At 41.2% G+C, this 26,969-nt stretch overlaps 1 protein-coding gene across 3 annotated transcripts; it reads right to left on the bottom strand.

Moving 5' to 3' along the window:
• Positions 1-7,131: 7,131 nt before the first annotated feature.
• On the bottom strand, positions 7,132-26,643 carry AP-1-2beta (adaptor protein complex 1/2, beta subunit). Of its 3 annotated transcripts, none has more exons than XM_065238958.1 (5): positions 26,591-26,643; positions 18,981-19,113; positions 16,357-16,527; positions 9,907-10,092; positions 7,132-9,839 (listed from the first exon to the last, which is right to left on the bottom strand). In XM_065238958.1, exons 2-5 carry the CDS (start codon positions 19,086-19,088, stop codon positions 7,491-7,493), a joined length of 2,814 nt encoding a protein of 937 aa, XP_065095030.1. In that variant the 5' UTR covers positions 19,089-19,113; positions 26,591-26,643; the 3' UTR covers positions 7,132-7,490. The 3 variants fall into 3 exon arrangements, with proteins under 3 accessions (XP_065095030.1, XP_065095027.1, XP_065095028.1); XM_065238955.1 differs by lacking the exon at positions 26,591-26,643 and adding an exon at positions 19,225-19,330; XM_065238956.1 differs by lacking the exon at positions 26,591-26,643 and adding an exon at positions 19,225-19,330 and having other exon boundaries at positions 7,132-9,821.
• Positions 26,644-26,969: the final 326 nt, after the last annotated feature.

Here is a 26,969-nt window from a genome sequence, read left to right as displayed (position 1 = left end):
ACTATAATTCTGAGCACCAAAAACGAGACTAAACACAAGAAGGTTTTTCGTTGTTTTTGAAAAAATGATCTATAGAGTCAAACATAAATTACGGTTCAAACGAATACAAAAACATGAGTTGATATGAGCACCCGTTTAGGCTTACGCAGTATTTTTTAAAGAAACATTTATATTATTTTATGAGAAACTAGCAAAGTTGGGAAGCTGTTGAAGGAATATTTCCGATTAGTTGTTAGGAACTATGTATTGTTAAACCTTATTTTCTTATGCAGATTTTTTACTAGATTTTCAGCTAGCCAAACGATTTTATTTGGCGCTAGGGAAAAGAAATGTAGGGGCTATTAATAAACTACGTAGACTGCTTTTGAGAGGTTTTAGAACCCCTGAACATTTGTATGGACCTTGGTAGACACTCAGGCTCTTGTAAGCCACTCTTTTCGAAGTACGGGATGTCGAATAATACTGTTACTGGGTTACCTAACTCATCATGAACTTACGTTGTATCAGCGGGGTCGTAAAGGGTGACCACAGTCATGCTTGGCATGCACAGTTGTACCAACAATCAATACGAAACTAACGATTTTAAATTGGCTCACCACTTTAGTAGCCTATTGGTCCCAAGCAAACGATTAACGTACCCTATTCTAGTTGAAATTCTATTACTACACTATGTTTGTTTTGATTCGCTATGAAAGTTTGACAGATAACATCAGGGGTGTGTGGATTCATGCAGAACATGCAGGGGTGAGTGAAATAGCTTGGGACTGCTTGGGACCGTTGTTCTGGTACTGAGTGAGCCAAAAATAATAATGATTTTCTTCGGGACCCAGTGGTCTTAGAGTTACCTCTATGGTTGTACCAACAATCAATACGAAACTAACGATTTTGAATTGGCTCACTACTTGACTAGCCTATTGGTCCCAAGCAAACGATTAACGTAGCCCATTCTAGTCGAAATTCTAGTACTACGCAATGTTTGTTGCACGTTATTTCGGGACCTTCTAGTCTTAGAGTTACCTCTATGGTTGTACGCACCAACTGCTCATTTGTGAATAACTTTTCCCTCAGTTGTTGAAATTTGTTTTTCTTCAAAGTAATTGATAGGTTAGGATCATAGTTTACTATAGACATGCAAAGAATAGGTAAATCTTAACATTTGAATCAACACCAATGAATTTTTACACTTAAGGTCCGAGATGTGCAGCGAGCATTTCTCACTTCATTTTAACAACGCAAACACAAATACAGTTTATTACTAGAATTAAAATTGACTTTTTTTAAAGTATCTATAACAAGCTTAAACTCTATTCTATCTACTGCTTCAAAAAGAACTATGTGCAAAGTTATTAGCAAATGAGCAATTCGCGACCAAAACTGTGTATGCCAAGCATGACCACAGTTAAATTGCATCACTTGGAAGCAGTGTTTTCTAAAATCAAGATCAGCTATCTTTCATGATCAATATCACCTAAAATCACAGGCACAAACCATCATCACCACGCAAATTATCCGTGACATTCGACCAATATCAGCCTGGATTTTTGATTCTCAAAATCAACCAATATCAAAATCATAGGATTAGAAGATATGTTAGATTATAGAGTCTGGGACATTCCGAAATTCAAGTCAGCATTTCGGATAAAATTAAAATGATGGATTTCAACCCAAAATGGCTTCTACAAATCCAAGATGGTGGACCAAAATCCAATATGGCAGCCTCCAGATAGTGAATTTGCATCTAAACCCATGGGTATCTATGGAATGTGCTCGATGAGTAGAAGTGGAAAATTGACATCCACCGCCATTTTCGAATTCAAGCTTGTGGACCAAAATCCAATATGACAGCCTCCGCACAACGAATACGCATCTAAGCCCATGCAATATGGGTATCTACGGAATGGGCTGAATTAGTAGAAGTCGAAAATCGACATACGCCGCCATTTTAGAATTCAAAATGGCGGACCAAAATCCAATATGGTGCCTCTGATCAGCGAATATGCATCCAAACCCATGCAATATGGGTATCTACCGAATGGGCTCTCTAATAAAAAAAAAAACCACACACGAACGATGACCCAAATGATAGAATTATTCCACAAATGGTTTGGATGATGCTCCGAACACGTCGTTAAGCAAAATAACCATAAAAAATTTATAAGGGGCCGGTGAAATCTATGAAAAAAGAAAGATTTTTATTTTATTTTAGTGTGTAAAATCTTCCAGGGTGGCAAGTGAATTTCCATTTTGAAATTCCTGGTTTTTTCCTGACGAGAAAATCTTCGATTTAAAAATTTCCTGGTTTAAAAAACCATGTATTTAAAAAAACAATTTTTAATAAAAAAAATAAAGTGAATCCTTGTACCATCATTCTTCGCGCAATGCGGAATTTCACAAACCAAAATAGGTATTAAGGTTCTTGTGAATGCCCGTGAAATCTATATATACATGATTGTTTGCTGTAAAGAAGCTAGTAGGGAGCCGCGCTACTTCGTCGTATCATGGCGCCTATTTCCGTTCTATGTGCTAAAACTATAGTAGCAAAGCGTTTAAACTCATGTTTTTGCAAAACTGGAACATTTGCGATAACCTGTAAAATGAGCGATTTTAGGGGTGTATGACGAAGAAAAGTTGAGATACGACGGACTAGCGCGGAGCCCTATCTAATGTCTGAAATTTAGAGATCTATAAGCCCCTGAATCTTGAGTTTTCTGTTTTTGAAACTGCGATTTTTTTTAACTTTATTATTGAGATTTTTAGCCAACGGGCTTTATCTCAAGGTGAAATTGCTAAGTGTGATATGAATGAGGACTCTTTAAACAAACCTTTGCTTCTAACAATTTTAAGGATTCCCAGTTTTTTAAATTTTCCGCAAATTGTCAACGATTAAAGATCTTATTTAGCGGAATTTTGATTACAACATGATTTCAAAATCATATGATTAAAAGATTTCATAAACAACGTTGGTTTAATAACTCTTATTATTAAAAAGACTGACTGCTGAAGTTTATAGAAACTCCCTAAAGTTCGTAGAACTTCCCTGAAGCGTTAAGGTCTTTCCTGAAGGGTTCATTGAAGTTTGAAGGACTTTTTTATGATCTTAGGACTTCCCTGAAGTTCGGAGTTTTTTGAAATTCATAGGAATTTGTTAAATATCGTAGAAGTACCACGTAGTTCGTAGAAATTCTCAGAAGTTCGTAAGACTTCCTTCAATTTCGAAGAACTTTCTCGAAGATCTGAGGACTTCCCTGAAGTTTGAAGGACTTAACTGAATATATGAGGACCCTAAATTTAGGAGAGCTTCCCTGAAGTGCATAAGGCTTTAAATATCGAAGGGTTTTCCAAAAGTTTGTGGGTCTTTCCTTGATTTCTTGGAAAATCCCTGAAGTTTGGAGAGCTCCCATGAATTTCGTAGGACTACCTGTAGTTCAATTGACTTCTCGGAAGTTCTAGGAAAAAAAAAATTAAGCTTGGAGAACTATGTTAAGTTCAGAGGACTTCCCAAGAGTATTGAAGACTTCTCTTCCATAGGATTATCCTTAAGTTTTAAGCAATGCCTAAATGTCGTAGAAGTTACATTAAATCTGTAGAAAGTTCTGTAAAATTCGTAGTTATTCCCCCAGGATTAAAGGACTTCCCTGAAGTTCGTAAGACTTCTCTGAAATTTGTAGAACTTCTCTGAAACTTGTAAGACTTTCCGAATTTTATATAACTTGCATAAAGTTCGAAGGCCTTATCTGAAGTTTTTAGAAATAGAACTTTTTTATTGAACATGTTGAACACCCGAGCAAAGTCGGTTAACAAAATTAAAGCAAATCGATATTAAACTTTGCAGTTCCTATCATAATGAAAATTCATTTTGATTTAAATTGTCGCGACAGAAGTCTGATATCATAGTGTGCCTTCATTATGCAGTCAAGATTTTTTAAATGAAAGCAACTTAATTAGAAGTTCTGCTGTTAACGTCTTGCTTAAAATTTAAATTAAGTTCATCTGTTTATTTGTTTTGTTTAACACATTTGAGGCCATTCGTGACTTGCCCGGGGTGAGATTTGAGCTCAAGTCTTCCAGCGGGAGAAGCATGGATGCTAACCATTTACGCCAGGCTCGTATTCAGTTATACATTATTAATGCAAAATCAGTAATCAAATTGATTAAATTGAAAGCAGGATTAGTTTTCCGTTTGATTCGACAGTGTAAAATGTTGCTCTCATTTTTGCTGTGTTAACCGTTAAGTCAACCAAAATGATATCAACTGGAGTATTCAAAATAAGTTACATCATAACAGCAAATTTTGATTTCAATTTGATCTCCAGCTTTGCTCGGGCAGGTACTTCAAAGTAGTTACGCGTCGGCACTGCTTAAGTCTGCTATCAATTAAGCACAAATCATACATGCAATTGATCCGAGAAAAATAAAATAAAAAATAAATACAAAATATGTTTACTAAATTCTCAGGGTAAATTTTGTTCATCAATGTTTAGTTGTGTGAAAGATTTAGCTTGAACAAAATGGTTAGGTTTGACCTGATTATAAAAAGAAACTTTGACATACATAAAATTTAAAACCTATTTAAGATTATTTTCCTGGTGGACTTATGAAATTCCTGGTTTTTCCCCGGTTTTTCCAGGTGAAAATAAATTCCCGACTTTTTCCCGGTTTTCCTGGTTCACTTGCCACCCTGATCTTATTTGCAGTGCAGTTCACTTTTTTTTTCCTTTCTAGATAGTCCTTTCAAATATCTTCCATCTGCAGGCGAAAGATAGAAAATCAGTTGAATCGAATACATATATATATATTGAAATACAAAAACAATTAAATGTTCAAAATTCGTCATACCTGGTAATACGTGATTACCTCTCACCCCAGCAGGCCTGGGTTCAATCCCAGTCGGCGCCACCGGGATGTTCTGAGGCATAACATCTCTGATCACGCCTTCCTTCGGAAACGAAGTAAAGCAGTTGGTCCCCGGTTCATGAGATGATGGGTCGATAGGTAGGGTCCAGGTGTGGGAGCTGCCTCCTTGGCGTCGGTAGCATTGGTGCCCAGCACGGAAAACAAGATCGACGGAAAACAAATTAAGGAAAAAAAGAAGACATTTGGCCGACACCGATTCCAAGTAAAACCTCTCTATCCGAGCGATTTGATGCGATTAAATATTGGGCAGGTGAATAGCTCCGTAGGCCAGAAATGTACCGTCTGGCGATGGTAGTGCTGTCAGCTCCATCGACTCAAGTCACGGTGGAAAGGGTGTTCAGCGCATTATAGCTCGTTCTTACCTTTTTTAAATTCTTTATTAAAGAGATTTTTAGCCTTAGGCTAGTTCATCTCTAGTCAGTTGTTGAGGTCTCAGAAGGAGAACCTCCTACGGAGTAGTTGGACATAGTAGGCTTAAACTGAATTTCTACTGACAATGCCTGGGGGGAACACCTTTATGAGGTCCAAAAGACTCATCCCATGTGATGCCCCTCCGGCTGCTGAGGCTGTAAGGTGACAGCTCTCCTGGCTCTTCACGAAGACGACAACAAGTTCAAAATGAATGACACAAATCTGAACGAGACAACACCGTGACGAGGTCCAAAGGCTCATCCCGTGCGGTGCCGTCCCGACAGTCGAAAGAAATTAAACATATAAACAAATGAACGAGTATACAAACGAATATAACAGCCATAGTTTTCCTAGATCCCATGGTATAGGTTAGCTTCCCTGAGGAAAACTAGCAGGGCGTCTGCAGCGGGTGAATCCTCTCCGAGCAGGTTCCGGATGCTGGAGGTGATCCCATAGGCTTCCCTGAGGTCCTGGAATTCAGGACAGATGCCGTGTTCAACGGTGGCCGGGACGTGGCAGATGGCACAGCTCTTGTGGAAGGGACCTCCGCCGCCGAAGTTATAGTATAACCGACAGTGTCCAGTCCTCAGCCTCGAGAGCACTCTCTGATCCCGAAGGTTTGGGAGGTCCGTCCATGCCTTCGTGGTTCCTTTGATCCTCCGGATGAAAGGCTCTCGGGTGCTGAACCACTGGTCGGCCCAGGCTTTCTGCATGGTTGTTTTGAACCATCGCCGGAGATCTGGAAGGGGAACTTTGTCCGTGAATCTCGGACCCGCCGGTCCAGTTCCAGCGAGTTGGTCTACTGCCTCATTACCGGGTATTCCGCAGTGGCCGTAAAAATGGTGCTGCTCGGGGCGTACTCGATGGTAGCTTGAACTCGTTCTTACCGACCACCGCCAACATTTAGGTGACAAGCGTATACAAGACCTAATGGTCCTCAAATTGAATCCTGACCTGATCCCAGAAGTAGCGTTGATGCTGAGTGAAACATTTGAATTTTAAATGCATATTGTTTACTGTGAATGAACTCTGCACTTTCATTTTGAATCCTTTATAAGAAAGTTGGAGGATACTGACAGGTAAGCACATATCTCTTTTCTATCGCAACACTATATAAAACATGAACTGATTGAAGTTCCCCCAGAATAATATTTGTTCAATTAGAAGCTTCAAGGGTAGGGCCTAAAACATTCATACAAACTTGTTTAAATTTTGATAACATTTCAATATAAAATATAACATTTTCATGCGAAAATATCTGCTTAACCCATGGTTCCAAAATTTATCTGCTCGTCTCATGTTTGTCAATCTACCATTAAATTTGTATTTCATAAAGCTGTGCAATCGTTCTCCTCAATGTGATAAGCTGTAAAGTTAACTTTTTGCGTGCTCAATGTGTGAGGAAATAACAAGCCTGCCCATAACCAATCCTAATGGCGTCCAAATGGTCTGCATGAGACTAACCACCCTACCTCGTCATCAGCGCTGAATTGCGCACTTATTGCTAGGTACCCCCACTATATGCTGCAAATGTTTTCTGATGTCGTTTTAAGACAATTTGATTCTAAGAAGTTCATCCAAATGTTCCCGGAATGTTCCTGAAAGTCTCCGGAATGTTCTACCATTCTCTTATTACCTTTAATAGCGGTGACATCCATCATTCTGTAAAAGTGTTGGCGTTCCCTTGCAGAATGTAGCCGCACTAGACGAGTAAGACACACATCCATCAAGCTATAGTAGTTTTGTTTTCGCAGCGCAGGGAGTGTCATCCTAGTAACAAGCACACTTTATGTTTATAATTTACGATTACATTTACGAATGTTCATATATTCACTTTTGTATAATAATGCAGTTAATAGTGTAAGGGGATCCTATAATGTGTAGCTCATAATTGTCAAACTAAAAACAATGGCGCAGTCACTATATGCGAATATTATTTACCTTCATTAACTGCGTGTCACCGCACCTGCTATCGTCTAAAGGATGAGAGTTTTTTTTTCACAATTCTGTGCCGTCGTAACGGATAACATTTCTGCTAAATATATTCAGATAAACGCGTGTCCCCTGGAATCTTTGTATTCACTATTAGTACAGTTGGGAATTATGTATAATTCTATTAGCATTAAATAATTTTTTCATCTTGTTGTTACGAACGAATCAACAGTTTAAGGAGACCGAATGATCTGCTCGTAGGCAGCGAATATCATCTGTCCCACTTCGACCGATCGAGTCTTCAAACTGAGCGTCGCATCCGGGCTTCCCGGGGACAACTTCAGCTCCAACAGGACCCAAATGTTGTTGGTCAGTTTGAGCGACTGATAGAGCATGTCCTGTCCCTCGACGTTCCGCTTAGCAATGGTAAATATGTTATTGGCGGTCATTTTTGCAGCGACGGTATCGGCCGTACCAACGATTCCGTGCAGGTTGAATTGAATCTCGTTGGCGGCGGGGATCTCCTTCCAGGTGGTTAGGAAAACTCGTTTGTCTAGCTGTCCATCCTCAACGAACAGGACATTGCCGTGCACCAGGCAGGCAAAGTAGAAGATATCCACGTTGTTCTTGATGGCAACCTGGAGATTGTTGAGAGCTTCCATTCGTTGAACTGGACCGGTGGTACCCAAAGCAAGGGATGCTTCTGTGGATTGGGATGGTTGAAGGGGTGCCACCTGGAGAGGTGCACCAGGTACCAAACCGAAGCTGTTTTTGTTCAGCTGAATGGCGAATCCAGTCATTGCTTGCATGGCTTTGTTGGTGAAGGTCATGTCCATGTACACTTGACCGTTGCGGCGAGAGAATGTTCCCTGGACTTCAAGACCCTTGCCCTTGTCGGCCGGGAGCCAGGTGATCTTTGGGATTTGAATCATGTTGGTGGCAACGGGAGGACCTATTCCGAAAATGTCACCCAAAAGACCGCCGGCTCCAACACCACCAGCAGCGGCAGCGGAAGCAGCAGGGGCAGCAGTGTTGTTGGTGACCTCACCGGTCGGGTTCGGTCCTAGGAGGATATCGAGACCACCTCCCAGCAGATCTACATTGCTTGTGTTTGCGGCTGGCGCAGCAGGTGCTGCTGGAGCTCCAATGTCCATCGAGAGAAGGTCACCGATCAAAGATTCTTGGTTCGGAATAACAGTTGCCTCCTGTGCAGCTTCTTCTCCGGCGGCCGACGCTGAACGGTGCGGTAGACTCTTACGGACACCGGCTCCGCGACCTTCCACGAATGCCGTTGGCGGTTTGTGGTAAACACTGGCCAGAGAGCTGATGTGACAGATGAGCTCATCCAGCAGGGTTGGTTCGAGCAGGTCGGTTTCCTCGGAAATCAGCGGCTTATCGGCGAGAACGACTTCTTTGGCCGCTGCGGGATCGGTGGACAGCAAACGCCAGTAGATGAAACCACGATCACGAAGATCCGGATTGTCGGAATCTTGAGTGGCCAACGAGAGGACATGCTGAACGAGTTCCTGAGTGTCGGCTGGACGTTTCAGGAACAGTTTCACCACGGCAGTGAGCAACTGCAGCTGGACTTGGGCATTTTCGTCTTGGAATCCTTCCAAAAAGCTGTCCAGCAGTTCGTCGGCATTGTCAATACGTTCGGCGTACTCACCAATGATCCAAACCATTGAAGCTCTCGCTTCCGGTTCGTCCAAGGTATCCAAATTCTCGCACAGAGTACTAATGATACTTTCATACTTGTTAGGGTACTTACGGAAGATGTCCTTGATCACGACGATAGCCTCCTGAACGACGTAGTTCACCTTGGTCTGAATCAAATCCAACAGGGTCGAAACGCAGCGTTCCGCCGATGGTTCCACCTTGATGGCGCAACGTCCGATGGCTCGGACTGCCTTTCGTACAAAGTCCACATCAACCTCCGTAGCGTACTCCTTCAGTTCGCTCAGAACCTGTGCAATGTTACTCTGGTTGGCCAAGCGAATCATAATGTCCAACTTCTCCAGCTTCACGTAGATTGGATCGTTATATTTCACGAAGAACACCTTCATTTCATGCTTCAGAATATCCGGACGCTTTTGTACAATCAAATTGATGTTTCTCAGGGCAACGTATTGCACCTCCGGTTCGGAACTGAGCAGCGTCACCAAAGGCGGAGCTAGTTTCTTGGTCAACATTGCACAGAAATCGCTATCGTTGGCCAAAATTTCCAGCAACTTCATCAGCACCTTGATGGCACTCAGCACCACGGCGGCATTGGCGTGGGCTAATCGTGGAGTGATACGTTCGCAAATGGATTGAGCCTCACGTTCATCCTTGGGCGTGTAGTTGGCCAACGAATCCAGAATGAACACCTGTCCCCACTCGGTGCATTCGTTCAACGCCGTCAGCAGCTTATTGATGGTGGCCGAGTTCATTTCGACCAGCGGTTGGCCGCTGGAGGATGCTTCGTTGATTTCACTCAAAGCAGCAACGGCATTCGCGACGACCATGGGATTGGAATCTGACAGGAGATCCTTCAGCTGATCCAGGAACCCTTGATCCTCCACCTGGTTGACAGTAGACGGCTTAGGTAGTTTTTGATAAATTTTAACTGAATTAGATTATTTATATCACACACACATACACACTCACCATCGAACTGGAGATGTCGTACAATTTAGCCACGCAGACGGCAGCTGTCTTCCGGACGTACGGATCCTCATCCTTGAGACACTTACGCAGCGGTTCGCACAGGTATTCGGTGATCTTGTCCACGCGGATGCAGCCCATCGTACGAACGGCCAGCGCACGAATCAACGGGTTCGTGTCCTCACAGTCCTGGAAGAATTGGAATGCAATCGGTCAGAAGGTTTTTTGAAAACGGAACACTAGTGCTGCCATCTAAGGGAAAGCGTAATATATAGTTTTCTAGAGCAAAACAAAATATCAACAAGCTTTTACAAACGGGCGCTAGATGGTTGTTGGAATAAAATGAATTTCAACAGAATACAAAAATTGATGAAGCAAAGAATCGTACAAGGGATACTTATGTACAACTGAGGAAAAGGGTGCAGGGATGATATTTCTTTTTCGAATGACTCAAACTTAAGTTTAATAATTGAAAAAAAAACCATGCAAAAGATACACTTATGTCGTTTTCGTTTTTGCGGTGTAGCCACACCGCCGTACACCGACATAATTCAGGGCGTAGATGTCGGTTGCCCCGCAAAGAAATGATGTTGAGCTGTCAACGACTGCTACATCGCAAAAACGAAAAGGACATTAGAAAGACACTAGCGCAACACAAATTCGAAGTACATTCAGGCTAGAATAGCATGCCCTCGCTAGACCCTATAAGCTAAGTGATTTTCCAATTCTCAACATACCAGTAATGCTCTAATTACTTCAATTTGCTTGTCAATCAAGAGAAACTTCAACTTTTTACATTGACCTGCGCTTTCTGCTCATTTGTTTGGATATTTACAGCGAAGCTGAAAGCCATGTGATTGCTGGGCTGAATTCTGATCAGCCCAGATGTAGGTAGTTGTAAACATTTCTAACACAGCGCTAACATAAATAACAGACAGGAACGAAAACAAAAAACGCATAAAAAAAAAACAATAATTGTTTAACACTAACAACTTTCAGCTAAGTTAGTTTTTTTGTAGTTGAAAATTTTGCGCTAAAAATCGAAAACGAAAACTCTCGGCAAATATAGAATAGAGATAGAGCGGAAGTGCTAAAAACGAAAGATTTTTTTTTGCTAAAGGGTAAACTAATAAACGGTTCATCATTACCTTAACGAGTTGAGAATGTGGCAAATCCTTACACAGTTTACATGAGTTATTATAATTTTATTGTGGTATCAATATGTTTTATTCGTATATAGATATGGTTTAAAAAGTACGGTATAGCGATAAATATATAGAGAAGGATTATAAGGTATATGAAAGAGAAGTCGGTTGTGGAGAGTAAGAAATGGAAGAACAGAAAAGTGAAACGAGGAAATTGATAAGACAAGAGGAAAGTGAAGAAAGGGGTGATCGACGAAAACAAGCTAGCACTAAATGATAAGTGTATGAGTGCATTATAACAACCTTCAAATAATTTGATGAGTTACCGAGGCAAACGAATGTAGATCAGGAGTATCGGAAAGCCGCAAATCAAGCGCCTGTTCGTTATATGCGTTCAAAAAGTTTGGTCTATTTTGAAGTGTTCATTTAAGAAAAGTGAGCATTTTTGGTGTAAATAATTAAAAAAATGCGATTAGATTTTTATAGATTTTATGGTCGCATTATAGTTCTACTTCTTTACTTCAGACCACAAGTGACCATGAATACACTATTTTATAGTGTGGCTCAATTAAATCTTCGAGCTTGGTTTGCTTCAAAAAGGATTAAATTCAGTTCGGATGGTCTGCCTAATCCCTAATGGATTGATTTCTAATCATGTCGATATCAATACCATGACAAAACTCGTTAAATAGTGCACCTAAAGTTTGTGAATGGTCAAATGCCGGATGTAAGCCAAGCAGACCTGCTATCACCTCTTGAAACATACCACAAATTTTCCACAATACATGACGGTTTGCACCACTAGTTGTAATTGAAACTTTCAGCAATCACGCGTCAAACGGGAGCAACACGGAAACAGCAGTCTGGTACGCTTTGGACGTTATCATACTTGCAGACCGGTTTGTAAAGGGTGATACGGTCAAAATTTGGTCAATATCAACTTGACGTATTTCTTTCAATTTTGCATTTAAAAAACCTGAACACCCCTCATTTTGAAGGTGTGTGTGTGTAGAATGTTGCTCCTATTTTGATTTTGGAATACACTCTTAAGTTGTCAAAATGCCGTCCAAGCAAGAAGAGCAGCGTATCAAAATTTTGCTAGCGCATCGCGAAAATCCGAGCTACTCGCACGCAAAGTTGGCAAAATCGCTAAAAGTTGCCAAATCAACCGTTACAAATGTAATTAAAGTGTTTGGGGAACGTTTGTCGACAGCCAGGAAGTCTGGATCGGGGGGAAATCGAAAACCGGAAGCCGCTGAGACGACAAAGAGAGTTGCCGGTAGTTTCAAGTGAAACCCTAACCTCTCTCTCCGAGATGCCGCAAATAAGCTGGGTGTATCGTCTACAACCGTGCATCGAGCCAAAAAACGAGCCGGACTATCGACTTACAAGAAGGTAGTGACTCCAAATCGCGATGATAAACAAAATACGACGGCCAAAGCGCGATCCCGGAGGCTGTACACGACGATGCTGACGAAGTTTGACTGCGTGGTAATGGACGACGAAACCTACGTCAAAGCCGACCACAAGCAGCTTCCGGGACAGGAGTTTTATACGGCAAAAGGAAGGGGAAAGGTAGCAGATGTTTTCAAGCACATGAAACTGTCAAAGTTCGCAAAGAAATATCTGGTTTGGCAAGCCATCTGTACCTGTGGCTTGAAAAGCAGCATTTTCATAGCTTCCGGGACTGTCAACCAAGAAATTTACGTGAAAGAGTGTTTGAATAAACGTCTGCTGCCTTTCCTGAAGAAACACGGTTGTTCCGTACTGTTTTGGCCGGATTTGGCATCTTGCCATTACGGTAAAAAGGCCATGGAGTGGTACGCCGCCAACAACGTGCAGGTGGTTCCCAAGGACAAGAACCCTCCCAACACGCCAGAGCTCCGCCCAATTGAGAAATACTGGGCTATTGTCAAGCGGAACCTAAAGAAGACCAAAAAAAAACTGCTAAGGGCGAGCAGCAGTTCAAGGCAAACTGGCTTTCTGCGGCGAAGAAGGTGGACAAGGTGGCTGTACAAAATCTGATGGCAGGGGTCAAGCGTAAGGCCCGGCAATTCGGATTTGGAAAAGCGGAAGCCTAACTGAATATTTTTCCTGAATTTTATACTAATTGAACTTGAAAAAGACATTTAATTTGATTTTTTAAATAAACGATTTCACCGATTTACACGCGTTTTCCCTTGACCAAATTTTGACCGTATCACCCTTTAGACGCGCGTAGCCAGGTATGTTACTTCGTGGGCTACGGTACGAACGGGTATCGTTTGTGGGACAGTCACAAGCAGAAGGTGTTTCTTGCTCGTGACGTCATCGTGAATGAATCAAGGTATACGTCGACCAGCGAAGAACCTGTGAAAAATGTCAAAGATGACGAAGCGCAACCGGTTTGGACCCGACCGAAATCGCAGGCGGTGATCCTAGATGAAACAGTAGTTGAAATTGAGCCAGCAAATGAACAAGTTGATTCTCCAAACGACGACCAGGATGACGACAACGATGAAACACTGGTGGAAGAAGATGATGATGAAGAAGAAGAGGTTAACCCGGGAAGAAGCGTACGTGTACGGAAGGCCCCGGCAAAGTTTGGCGACTACTCGTGCCTGGCGTACGCGTTAAATGCGGAGAACTACGTGCAGAACCTACCGGACACCATTGAAGGGATGAAGTCGCGAGAGGATTGGCCGCGGTGGCGTGAAGCCATTGAGGACGAACTGAAACAATACCTGGGAGCTGGTGGATCTACCGTCGGGACGAAAACCGGTGGATTGCAAATGGGTGTTCAAGCTGAAGATGACGCCGGATGGCAACATAGACAAGCACAAGGGGAGATTGGTTGCCAAAGGATTCACGCAGCGGTATGGATATGATTACTCTGAAACCTACGCTCCGGTGGTGAAGATGTCGACGGTTCGAATGGTGCTGGGATTGGCAAACCAGGAGAATTTGCTGATCTACCAAATGGACGCCCGGACGGCGTTCTTGAACGGTCATCTCTCGGAGGAGATCTCCATGCGCCAACCTCCAGGATTTAAGGAGGGGGATCGAGTCTGTAAGCTAAACAAATCTATCTACGGTTTGAAGCAGGCATCGAAGGCGTGGAACGACTATTTTCACGAGTTTGCAACCCGGATCGGCTTTCGCAGGTCCGAGAGTGACGTGATGGTGAGAAAGTGTTCCTGCTGCTGTATGTCGATGATATCCTCGTCGTCTCTCGTTCCTTGGGTGTCATCGGTACCATCAAGAAGCTGCTGAAGTCGGAGTTCTCGGTGCAGGACATGGGTGAAGCGAAGATGTTCCTGGGATTGAAGATTAACCGGGACGTGTTGTCGGGACGAATGCGACTAAGTCAGGAACACTACACGAAATCGATCCTGAAGCGATTCGAAATGGAGAAGTGCAAGCCCGTATCAACTCCCATGGAAGCGGGTCTGCAACTTGTGAAGAACGACACGGACGAGAAGCTGGAGAAGCCATACCGTGAGCTGATAGGTTGCCTATTTGATGGTGACGTCCAGACCAGATCTTAGCGCAGCGGTGAATTACTTCAGTCAGTTCCAGAGCAATCCATCCGAAGATCACTGGGTGCACGCCAAGCGGATTTTGCGGTATCTGCAGGGGACAGCTGACCACAGACTGGTGTACAACCGGTCGACCGGTCCCATCCGGCAAGTGACTGGCTATGCGGACGCGAACTGGGCTACGGATATCAACGTCAGGCGTTCGGTTTCGGGAATCCTGTTCAAGCTGTACGGAGTCACAGTCTGTTGGAGTACCAGGAAGCAGAGCACCGTATCCTTGTCGTCGACCGAAGCGGAATATTCCGCTTTAGCAGACGCAGCGTGCGAGGCCATTTTGGGGTGCTCGAACAGCAGCCGCCATTTTTATATGAAGATAATCAATTAACCATTGCTATCATGGAATCAGCCGGACCTTCGAAGCGTTTGAAGCACACCGACGTCAAGATACATTTTGTGCGGGAATGTGTAGCTTCGAAGAAACTTGAAGTTCGCTACATTCCAACGGGTGAGCAGCAAGCTGACTTGTTGACGAATGGTTTGTCGACGATGCCGTTCCGGAAGCACTGTTCGAGTATCGGAGTTTTCCCACGATCAGTTTGAGGAGGGGTGTCAAGAACGAGCAAACCGATCGTAGTAGCTCTATTAAGATATGTTAGATCGTAGTAGCCATGAGTTTGAGTTTGAAGTTAAATAAATCAGTCTTCTAATTATCCTTCGACAGAAGTAGTCGTCTTTCCATAACTCTCTACTATCACGACAGTTTCAACTTTAGTTCATTTGAAATGTTTAAAAATATTATTTAGGTTCCAAGTCCTATCAGGCTTGTTCTGAGAATTCTCACTTTGGTGAGATATGTTTGTTTAACTCATTTGCTTCTTACGCACAGGCATTACACAGGTGTACGAATGCAAACTTAAAAAATAAACCAAAACAAAACAGATAAACCCACCAACACTTTGGGCAAATATTTGGTCAATCTCCACTCGCACATGACTCACAGTGGCTTCGAAGAAACACATAAATAGGTACCCGCGCGACTAAATGCACGACAACTGTAAAGATAAACGACGGAATGAAATTTGCTTCGCTTATCGCTTCGATATGATTAACCAAAGGCGTCAAGGGACGAGAACTTAGGATACGCTATGTAGTAAGCAGGCGAACATAACAACAAGTCTCGCCTGGTGGTGACCAATTAACGAAAAGTGTAAAAGACGACGAGGGTTATTAATTTCAATAAAATCTAAATTGATTCGCGCTCAGTTGTAAAGCAATTGCAGCAACACACTCGTCCGAACTCCCATATGTTCTAGCATATGTACAGCAAAATAGTTGCATTCGTATATAAAGTGACGACTGGGTGGCGGGCGACACGCGTACCTTACGTGTTCGTCCCCCGGTGGTGCATCTTTTGGCACCGTTCCCGGCTATCTCCAATGAATCCGATTTACATTTTAGTTTTCTTCCCTTACATTCGTTTGCTTTCGTTTAACAGAAATAAAATAGATCAACCTTGAGGCGGTGAAATAATAGCAAAATTCAACCGAAAAACCAAGCTTTAGAAAACTGGCCTAGCTCGAGTTCAGCGAAACTTAGCAAAAGGGTTAGGATTCGCAAATGAATATGTATAGAAGTAACCGAACGAGGGAGGGTAGATAACAATGAGTATCTTGGTGGAACCGAACATAATGCGATCTCGAAAGCTAGAAAAAATGAGAAACTGGACCGGATGTGTTTGTGTGTGGTGCTTGGAAAGACACTTTCTGAGGAACCAACTTGGGACTGCTTACCTTAACGAACGTGTTGACGGCCATGATGGCCATATCGGGCTGCGATTTGGCGTAGTTCATCAGATAGAGATAGACCAGCTTCTTCAGCTCCAGGTTGTCCGTCTGCATGCAGTTGACGACGTCCGGAAAGAGTGCGGAAACGTCCTTGCCAACCGTCATGCTGGCAATGACCTAGAAAAAGAGGAAGAAAGAGAACGATGGAACAAATAGAAATGGACAAACGTACAATTATTACACTTTTCCTTAGACTGGTTCGGACAAATTGGAAATGATTCTTTTTGTTTTGTTTTTGCCTAGGTCAAGTGGATTCTATAACATTCCCCAGAATTCCATTCTCCAGAAAAGATGATGAAATTAGTAATTTATCACTTTTTTTTTGGTCATTTGGATATTATATAGGGGAAATGGCTCTAATGTTGGCCCCTATGGATCTAACATTGGGCCCATTGTTAAAAGTCTGCTATTTATAAATTTTATCTAGATGAACACGTCATTGGGACGGTACTAATGGATATTTTTGGTCGCTATTGAAAATTTAGTTGATTGCTGAATTTATGTATATATATTATGACCTAGTGAGCACCATAGCTCGAGTCGTCTGTTAGTATTGTGTATCGCATGGAGAGCCCAACCGAGATGCTAGCCCATTAAGACTGCAGTTGGTCAAATCTCGAAAAAAAGAAAGGAATATTTCCTTCTTTATCGTGTATATCCAAAGAATTAACTATTTCCTTTTCGTATATTTTCAAAGAAGGGAAAACTCCTTGACCTATTAAGAAGTTTTTCTCTTCTTTTTATATACGCGAAAGAAGATTCCAGGAGTAACTATAATAAACAAAAATAGTCAATCTAATACATGGCATACTTTTCTGGGGAATGTTATAGAATCGGTCAATACCAATCTCTTGAAAACCAAAAAAATTGGGTAAAAATTCAATTTGTTATCTAATTAACATTTTGCTCATTTTTTTTTTCTAAATAACAACACAATGATTGATCGCAGTGCGAAAAGGGCTAATCAAGATTGCTGTAAACGCAACCAACCTCCGTCAGATTCCTAATATGATTCCCGAGGAATCCGAGATTGCGGCTGACGAACTGTTGGCCTATATCAAATCATCTAAAAACATGAAGGCCCCAGGTTTCGACAACATCCTGAATCTGGAACTCAAACACTTAAGTTCCACATTCTACAACCATCTGGCACTGATTTTTAATCTGTGCCTCCGATTCGGCTACTTACCCTCGTGTTGGAAGTCAGCTAAAGTCATACCCATCCGGAAACCGGGGAAGGATCCGTCCTCTCCTTCAAGTTATCGACCAATCAGCCTTCTCGCAGGGTTATCAAAACTGTTCGAAAGAGCGGTCTATCACCGGCTGCTAACATGTGCCGAAGAAAACACTCGAGGAACAGTTTGGTTTTCGGAAAGGTTCCTCCACCAGCTGACTCGAGTAACAAACATTCTCAGACGGCACAAGTCTGTGTCGAAAACATCTGCCATAGCGTTGTTGAACGTTGAAAAAACATTCGACAATATCTGGCAGGATGGCCTGGTGTTCAAATTGCAGCAGAACGGTCTTCCAATCTTCCTAGTGAAGATAATAAATAACTATCTAGCGGACAGGACGTTCCGAGTCTCTCTGAATGGCATCACATCGGATGCTTTCAACCTCAGTGCCGGGGTTCCACAAGGAAGCATCCTTAGCCCCATTTTATTCAATCTGTTCACCTCCGATATGCCGGCTCTCCCTGATGGTGGATCGTTGTCTCTGTTCGCAGATGACACATCCATCGTCTACAAGGGTAGGGTCCTCGGAGCTCTGACTGCCAAACTTCAGAGAGGCCTGGACGTCCTGTCTGAATATTTCAACAGCTGAAAGATCCATATCAACGCGGCAAAGACACAGATAACCATCTTTCAACACTGTAAATCTCCCAGACTTGTTCCGTCGGAGGATAATAAGATTTGCCTGAACGGCACATTGCTGGAATGGTCGAAATAGGTAGTCTACCTCGGGTTAATACTAGACAGCTGATTTTCAGGGAGCACGTTGATAAAATCACTCATCAACAGGAGGCCTACCCTGTCCCTGAAAAATAAGCTTGCCGTCTACAAACAAATTATCCTTCCCCTAATCGAGTACGGTATGCCAATCTGGAAGAGTTACGCTAAATGCCATCACCTTAAGCTCCAAGGGATCCTAAGGAACAAGATCCTTAGGTTGATCCTAAACAGTCCCCCGCGAACTAGAAATTCTGAGATCCACCTCCTGGCTGGATTTCAGGCATTAGAAGAACGGAGAGTTTTTATCCTGGAAAGGTTCAGAGACACCTGTCTGAGAACAACTCATCAGATCATACGAGATCTAGCACGTTAGGCTAAGTTACACTCGTAGTTAGGTAGGTTATCACTTTTTTCAATTCAAAACTCACTAACAGCAGCTTTTGCAACCTTGTTCGATTGTTACGATACACTGCGTCACCTATTGACAAACTTAACTGCTAAGCAAGAAACTCATCATTCAATATCCCGAACCAGTCTAATACATAACCACCCCACCCGATGAGGCGCATCGTACGCATAAATAATAACCAGAACCGCACATCGCGCTCCGTCACTTACCTTCTTGACCGCTTCCTTTTTCTTCTCCTTCTTGTCATTGTTGAGCTCGGACTTGAGCTCGAAAATTTCACCCTTCTTGGTGGTGGTGAAGTACTTGGAATCGGTCATCCCTGGCTTATCGAACACTCGTAACCTGGAACGAAGATAGGAAAAGCTCCTTTAATTCACTCCAGAAGCATCCATACGGCGCGCGGCGACGGCGGCGGCGACGCGTGATAGAACGGGAGGAAAATTCGATATCTACTGTATAGGGGCGATCGGAATCATTGTCATCGTTGTCCTGTCTGGAGATCCACTCCTGGCGGATGGTGCAAGAGTAAAACAAAAAACTACAACTCGCGGAACGTCAAACGAAATGGGTAGTATTGCACAATGTTTACTACTGGACTACTATGGGCACGCAACGGGTGGAAAATTAAACGACAGCGGACGATGCCGTTCTTGCTACAGGTCACGCGAAGAGAAAACTAACGAATGCACTTTTTCACAGGCCCCGCGCCGCGAGCAACACTGACGAGCCATCAAGGGAAAAAAGAGCGAGCGAGCGAACGAACGAACGAACGAATATTATTGTTTTGCTTTTCATATGTTGCGCGTTCCGTGCAATGAGGGTATGTTTTGCTCTTGAAAATGCAGCACCAGCATGGCACCACAGCTGGCGGTGATGCAGTTTTGCAGGGTCTTTAAAACGAAGAGAGTTTTGTGAGAATTTGTCATGATTGCGTTCTCTCTCGTTTTTTTTTTCGGGAAGAGAGAAACAAAACATCGATCAGGTGTTGGCGGTGTTGGTGGGATGCGAAGTGTTGCCATACATGAAGTGTTGTTGAATATTTTATTCGACACTAAGCGTTCATAAGGGCAGATTCTCTTCGTCGATTTTCGCTTTTGTTAATAACTTGCTTGGATAAATATTTCTCGGTGCGTTGCTTTTGATAGCCAATACAACCTGTTTAGCGCTCTGTATTGGACAAATTTCAGAAAATTGCTTCCCTTAGCTGTCGATGAAGATAATCGATTATCGTAGTTAGACCCTTATTCATGCTCACTGTCGAATTATTACATCGAGATTGCTGCACCCGTAGGTCATTCCATCCAGGATGTACACGGCGAATGAGAACGACCCAAATTTGTGTTTTGTTTACTCATGATTGCCAAAAGTGCAGAAACTCACCGACGAGTAAATTTGCCTCATGTTTTTCTGTGGAATACCTCAAAAATCTGCAGGAAAATGTACATAGTACATAGACTGAGTGAATCCAATCTTGAATTTTCTCATGTTTGGGAATTTGTTCCTGGGCAAGCCTGGAAAAACACGAGGCAAATTTACTCATCGCTGAGTTCCTGCACTTTATGTGATGTATGAGTAAGCTAAACTCAAATTTGGGTCGTTCTCATTCGCCGTGAACACAGTTCTTGTGAACAAATTCTGGAACAACAAGGGAAAAGGACCCATCAGCATTTGTGAACAATACGTGTGCTAAAGCCCTTTCCTCGCAAAGCGAAGGCTGTCCACGCAAACCAACAGCATCATCGGATAGGAGAAAGTTTCCCCAACACAATGATGTTGTTAATTTGTCTTGATTTTTGAAAAAAAGGCTTTGTAACGGTTTGTTTACAAATGCTGATGGCCCCTTTTCTATTGGTGCTCCAGAATTAACATCCATCGATGACCGATGTAATATTTTTTACATTTGATACATTGACACGACAAATGTCTTCGAGTTTCTTCATACTCGAGCAGATTTTTGAGGAAAATAAAGGCCTGCGATTTTTTTTGAATTTTAATCAGATTCAACCCACAAATACATAGACGCGATATTTTGAGTGCAGCGAAAATCATGAGAGGTGTTACTTTTAAAAGTTAGTTAATCTACCAAAAATGATTGGATCAAGGGGAACCGAACTCTATGGAACAATGACAATTGAGTTCAATCTTAAGCTCGATGGAAGCATACAATCACTTAAGAAACACACCCTTCCCTGTCCCCGCGCCCCTCCTATTTTCGGGTTAATTTTCCCACAATTGAATAATCTTTTAATAAATGTATAATAATGTCTAATTAAACGTTACTTCACATGAGAATCAAGCGTATACGGAGCATCATCGAACAAAGCCTGAACAGAAGTTATTATTAAAAATAGTACAAGTACTATTAAGCATGCAGTTGAATAAAATGGCCAAGAAGTCGTTTCTTCAATAGACGATTGTTTGTTCGGACGTATCTCAGATGGAAAACATTATCTTAAAAGATCAATATCGCTGAAACTTCCACCAAATGAATGTTTAGAGTCTTCCTTTCATTTTAGGCCAATTTCAAAAAGTTTTACCGAGGAGTCTAGAACAAAAAAAAAAATACCTGTATTTACGTGTGCACGGACAACGAGACAAAATCAGAGAGTGAGGCACTTTTGCTTAGTTGAATGGAGAAAATTATAAAACCGTACACTCCCGATCATAAGTTTAAGGACACCCCCTAAAAACGTCAAATTTTCGATCTTTTTAGAACATTTGAAAGATTTTGAATGGGAAATACGAAGAGGCAAATTGCTCAATATAAATTTCAAATTTTGTATACCAAAGGTTCACCCAAAGTTACACTAATTTTCAAAATTTACTCTGAAGAATCATGATTAATTTTCGCAGAATAGACTTGAAAAAAAAAAAATTTAAATTAAAAATAGTAGTAGAACCCTTATGCTATACCAAACAAATAACCTAAGGTGATCAAAAATTAGACGTAAAATGAGAGAGCTTTGAACACCATCCGGAAGAACTTTGCCGCATGTACAACTTTGACGATGACAGTTACTTACTGACCTTAAGCTATAGTATAAACATATATTTTGCATGCACACTAGCGCCGCATACAGAAAATATTCTGAACTATTAACTGTTCACCAGCAAAAAAGGCTTTGATCTCCTAAACAACTTTGCCGAAGACAGTAATTTTCTAGCTGTTCGGGATCTCGAGCTGTAGCATATATGAGGATTGCCCGTGTATACGTGCGCAGCGCAGTGAGAAAATTCTGAACTACCGTTCACCAGCCAAAAGACCTTGACCTCCTGAACAACTTTGCCGAAGACAGTAACTTTCTATTTGGTCAGGATCTCGAGATATTTTATACGTGAAAATTTCACGTTTATACTAGCGCCGCGTAGTGAGAAAATTCTGAAACGTTGTGCACAGAAAAAGGCTTTAACCTCCTGAACAACTTTGTTCAAAACAGTAACTTTCTATCTGGTCAGGATCTCGAGATATATCACAGTCGAAAATTTTACATTTCACTAGCGCTACGTAGTGAGAAAATTTGGAACAACTTTCCACGAGCAAACATTTTGTGATATCCTAAACAACTTTGCCGACGACAGTAATTTTCTATCTGGTCAAAAATTTTAGATATTTTATATGCGAAAATTTCACATGTATACTAGCACCATGAAGTGAGAAAATTCTAAACTACTGTCCACCAGCCAAAATACCTTGACCTCCTGAACAACTTTGCCGAAGACAGCAACTTTCTAGCTGATCAAGATCTCGAGTTATTGAATATGCGAGAAAGGTGCATAGTGAGAAATTTCTGAACTATTGTCACCCAACAGAAAGAACTTGACTTCCTGAAAAACTTTGCCGAATACATTTACTTGCTATCTGGTCAGGAACTAGAGATATTTTATATGTAAGAGTTTCACATGTATAGTAGCACCGCAAAGTGAGAAAACTCTGAACTACTGTCCACCTGCGAAAAAGCCTTGACGTCCTGAACAACAATGCCGAAGACAGTACCATTATATCTGGTTGGGAACTCGAGATATTTTATATGAGAATTTCACGTGTATACTAGCGTCGTGTAGTGAGCAAATTTTGAACTATTGTCCACCAGCGACAACGCTATGATCTGCTGAACAATTTTGTCGGAGACAGTAAATTTCTATCTGGTCAGGATCTCAAATCCCACGTAGTATGGTCACAGTTTACGCGGTTTCCATTTACATTTTCCCTATTATCCGCATTTTTTAGGTGTTTACTGCAATCAAAGTTTAGCTTGTTTAGATCAAAACAAGTTTTTTGAGGGCTATGAGTTAAACTCAGGCCTGGTAGTGGGTATGTAATATAATAGTAGTGGCTTTAGTGACTAAAATAAATGATTTTCAAACACCATTGCAGACAGGCTAAAGCACAGGAAGCTCACTATGCCCCTTCTTCTCCTATTATTAGGTAATAGAATAATAATGTTATGAATTCAATAAGCAAGTGCATTGCCCATTTACTCACTCATTACTCATTTTTCTGACTCGATTTATGACGACAAACAATTTATTAAGATGATTTTAGATTCAGATCGCGAATTGGTGAAATTGGCGAAAAATTCGAGCACAGAGAAAAATGTTCAAAGTCTTGGATTTAGACAAATTTTAGACAATCGATTTTAAAGATTTCGGACATAGAAACTTTTTGTAACATCTCAAACTTTCATAACTCTGGGACCAATACTAATTTTCATAGCAGTCCTATAAAAAATCTAATTATTCTGGAATGAGGAAAATTTTCCAGGATAGAAATATTAGATAGAAACATAGAAAATTTTGTATGCGCCTAGGACTTAAAATCTCGATCTGGGATAACTTTTAGAGATTTTGAAACCATTTTTCAATGCTGGGACTTAAGAAATTCGAGATAACTAAGACAAAACAAATTAAGACAATTGTGTGCTTGGAACAATGTTCATATTTTGAATATATTTTAAATAAGTTCACAGTTTTAGAAAAAAATTAAATACTTTTGAAACGTAAATAACATTTGATGATCTTGGACATAGAATTTTTTTTCTAAAATTTGTTCTTGGAATTTTAAAATAAAATTGGACGAATACTAAAGCTACCGAGCTTTAAATATTTTCTATTAAAAATTCTATCAAAATCTGAAACTTGGAAAACATTCAAGATCACGAAGTAAGTAAAGATTTTGGGATTAGATTTTGTTTCGAAACATCAGACGGTTTGTGATAAAATTGTCTATGCTATTCAGAGATCATAGGCAAGGAAAAAAATTAGAAATTTTATAATCTGGTCTGGACTAATTTTGAAGATAACGAACTTGAATGTCTAGATCACAGAGATGAAAAAAAAAAATCAAAATATTAGTGATTCAATCACCATCCACCAATTGGACAGTTTTAGCACCGACGAACCGACGTGACAGCTCATACAAGCTACTTTCAAATTCGTGCCCAAGAGGCCATATTTAAAATACGTTAAACACTACCGACATCTACTCATCCGATCGCGTCATACCATATTGCCTTTGTCTGGTGTTTGGGTCTCACCTCGTTCTGATCTGATCGCCTGTTTGAAAGTTCGAATCGTTCGTTTGACAATTCGAATAGTGGACAAACGAAATGCTCCTGTGGCATGTCGGTTCGTCGGTGGTTGTAGTCTTCTCATCGGACTTTACACGCTGATTTTTAATTAATCAAATCAAGTTGTGCTTGTGAGAAATATGTTTCCTACAAATCTGTAATAATGGGGCCTCAGATAGCCCTGTCAGTATTACCAAGCCGGAAGGGGTGGGTTCGATTTCTGATCCGGGGCATCGGAGTATCATTTTGTTTGTCACACAAAATACAAATCCATGCATTGGTTGGCATAGAAAGCTCTCAATTAATAACTGTGAAAGTGCATATAGAACACCAAGCTGAGGGCCTGCAAAACGATCGCTACAGAAGCGTGAAAAGTCTAGAAGTAATGTGGGCGTAAGAAGGCTTCTTTGATTTTCTTCTTTTTTGGCTTTATTACGCCTCTACTGAGACTCAACGCCGGCCTTTTCTTTGAGCACTTCTATAGTTGTTAATTGAGAGCTAGCTAAGCCTGTATTATTTTTGCTGCATTAGTATAATTTTTGTGGCAAGTACAATCAACATTTTTGTCCAGGGAAGACAAGATATGTTCCAACAATTTTACCTAGTTTACTAGCAGGTGTTTCCAAAAATTTGGACTAGTCTATGACTAGAGACTGAAGAAGTTTGCAAGTAGTAAACGAAATACGTATCTATTAAAGTTCAAAGTGATACAAAAGTAGTAGAATTAAAAGGAAAAATCGACGAAAAAGGCATACTTATTCCATTGTCTTTACGTGTTTTGGTTTTTATTCTACAGCTGAATGTTAGCGTCGAAAACATGGCTGCCAGCCAGGCCCCTTGTTTTAGATTCCCTCCTCATTCTAAGACAAAAATACATCCTTTTCCCAAACTATTTTCGTGATATATTGATAGCCTAATAGCTGAATCCTGGAGGCATATCGTGAGAATGTTCAGAAATGTCAAATGTTCTCAGACATATTCGTCTAACCAGGATAATCGATTTATACTTGAATATTCCACGCGATTCGATACATTAATCTAGCATTCAGAATCATATAAGTCTAACCAGGCATGGAAATAATTCATTTACATTTATTTGCTTCTATCTTTTTTCATAAATAGAATTCCGTAAAGTGATGTATCAAGCATTTGAAGGTTTTGATATCAGTTCAATAGTTTTTTATTAATTCAAAACTCTATCTCTTATGCATGATGAACCAGAGCAAACAGAACCCACCATTATTTTTCAGTGAATGTAATTTACATTCATTGAAAAATTAATGACAAGTTCTGCCCGCTCTAGTTTGTCATGCATAAGAGATACAGATTTGAGTTAAACACAAAAGTTGTAGCTAATATCAAAACCTTCGAAAACTTCAAACATCATTTTACGAAATTCGGATGATGAAAAAAGTTAGAGGCAAATATGTGTAAATGATTTTCCATGCTTGGGTCTAACTACAGTGATCGAATCTTTTCATCGATTTTCTTTTTTGAATTAACTTTTCTCGTTGGGTTTGATGTTGCTTTTGCTAACTAACACAACTTGTTACTATGTAGTATTGGGTAAATTCCGGAAAATTAAGATAATCGATCATCGCAGTTAGGCCCTTATGATTCTGTATGCAAGAGACATCACATTTATATTCGAACAACCGCGTTTTATCAATGAATCAAGCCTTGTTGTAATTTGAACCGGCCAACACTGCTATGATGTTTGCGGTCTTGTACACCCACACTGATATTGCCAGTTTACAAAGCAGCATCATGCGTTGTCAGAATATTCGCCAACCGCAACTCATCAGCATCATTGCTTATTTTTCTCTTACAAATCAGACGGAATTTCGCCGGCATCCACAACACACAGCACAGAAACATGATCGTAGTGAATCATATTCACTGATAATAGCGGGCGAAATTTAGTTCTGCAACCTGATTTGCAATTCCTCGACATCATAACAAACGATTAAACAGTACACCACCATCCGTATCGTCATCAACATCCAACAACTGAATCCAGTAGACAGGCACGATGACGGTGTAATAGTGGGAGAAAAATCGATTCCGGATCATCGCCACCGCCGCAGCCGCCGATATATAGGCGAAAAGGGCACGGATGTTTTTCAACTTTTTCACTCAAGATTTCACTTTTTTCACGGGAAATTCATACACAATGTGTAGCACTGCACTTTGTTTATACGATGTCGAAAAGTTCGTACCGATTATTGCACATTAATTAGCGGAAAACTTACTTTTTATCTATGGAAAATACGCCCGTCAGCTTTTCTTTTATGTCACCACTTTTCGATTTCACGCGTTGACAGGAAACGTCCGAGGGAGTGGACGCTGGCGAATGTTGAACGCATCAAAAATCTCGACCAACAATTGAAAAGATCTTAGTAAATACAACTTTGCAAGCCCTTTCCTTGCAAAGAGTAGGCCACCAATGCAAACCAACAGCATTATCGGGTAGGGGGAAACTTTTTTCTACACGGTGATTTAATTTATTTGCGTTGGGGGCTTTTGCTTGGCGAGAAAAATATTTACAAAATCTTGTTTGCAACAGCTGATAGACCGTTTTCAATTGATGGTGGAGAAAAGAAGTCACTCCGATGAGGGGTGATTCGCAAG

The sequence above is a fragment of the Ochlerotatus camptorhynchus genome, unplaced genomic scaffold, assembly GCF_037179485.1.
Source record: "Ochlerotatus camptorhynchus isolate MF236.1 unplaced genomic scaffold, CSIRO-AGI_Acam_v1.1 ptg000046l, whole genome shotgun sequence".
NCBI lineage: Eukaryota > Metazoa > Arthropoda > Insecta > Diptera > Culicidae > Ochlerotatus > Ochlerotatus camptorhynchus.
This window is presented reverse-complemented; position numbering and strand designations above follow the sequence as displayed.

Bases quoted from the DNA above. Each gene is read 5' to 3' on its own strand.
- AP-1-2beta (XM_065238955.1), bottom strand. From the start codon at position 19,253: ATGACAATGATTCCGATCGCCCCTATACA. The intron at 16,528-18,980 runs GTAAGTGACGGA...CTCTTTTTCTAG, and splicing joins AAAAGGAAGCGGTCAAGAAG to GTCATTGCCAGCATGACGGT. The intron at 9,840-9,906 runs GTGAGTGTGTAT...AAACTACCTAAG, and splicing joins ACGACATCTCCAGTTCGATG to CCGTCTACTGTCAACCAGGT.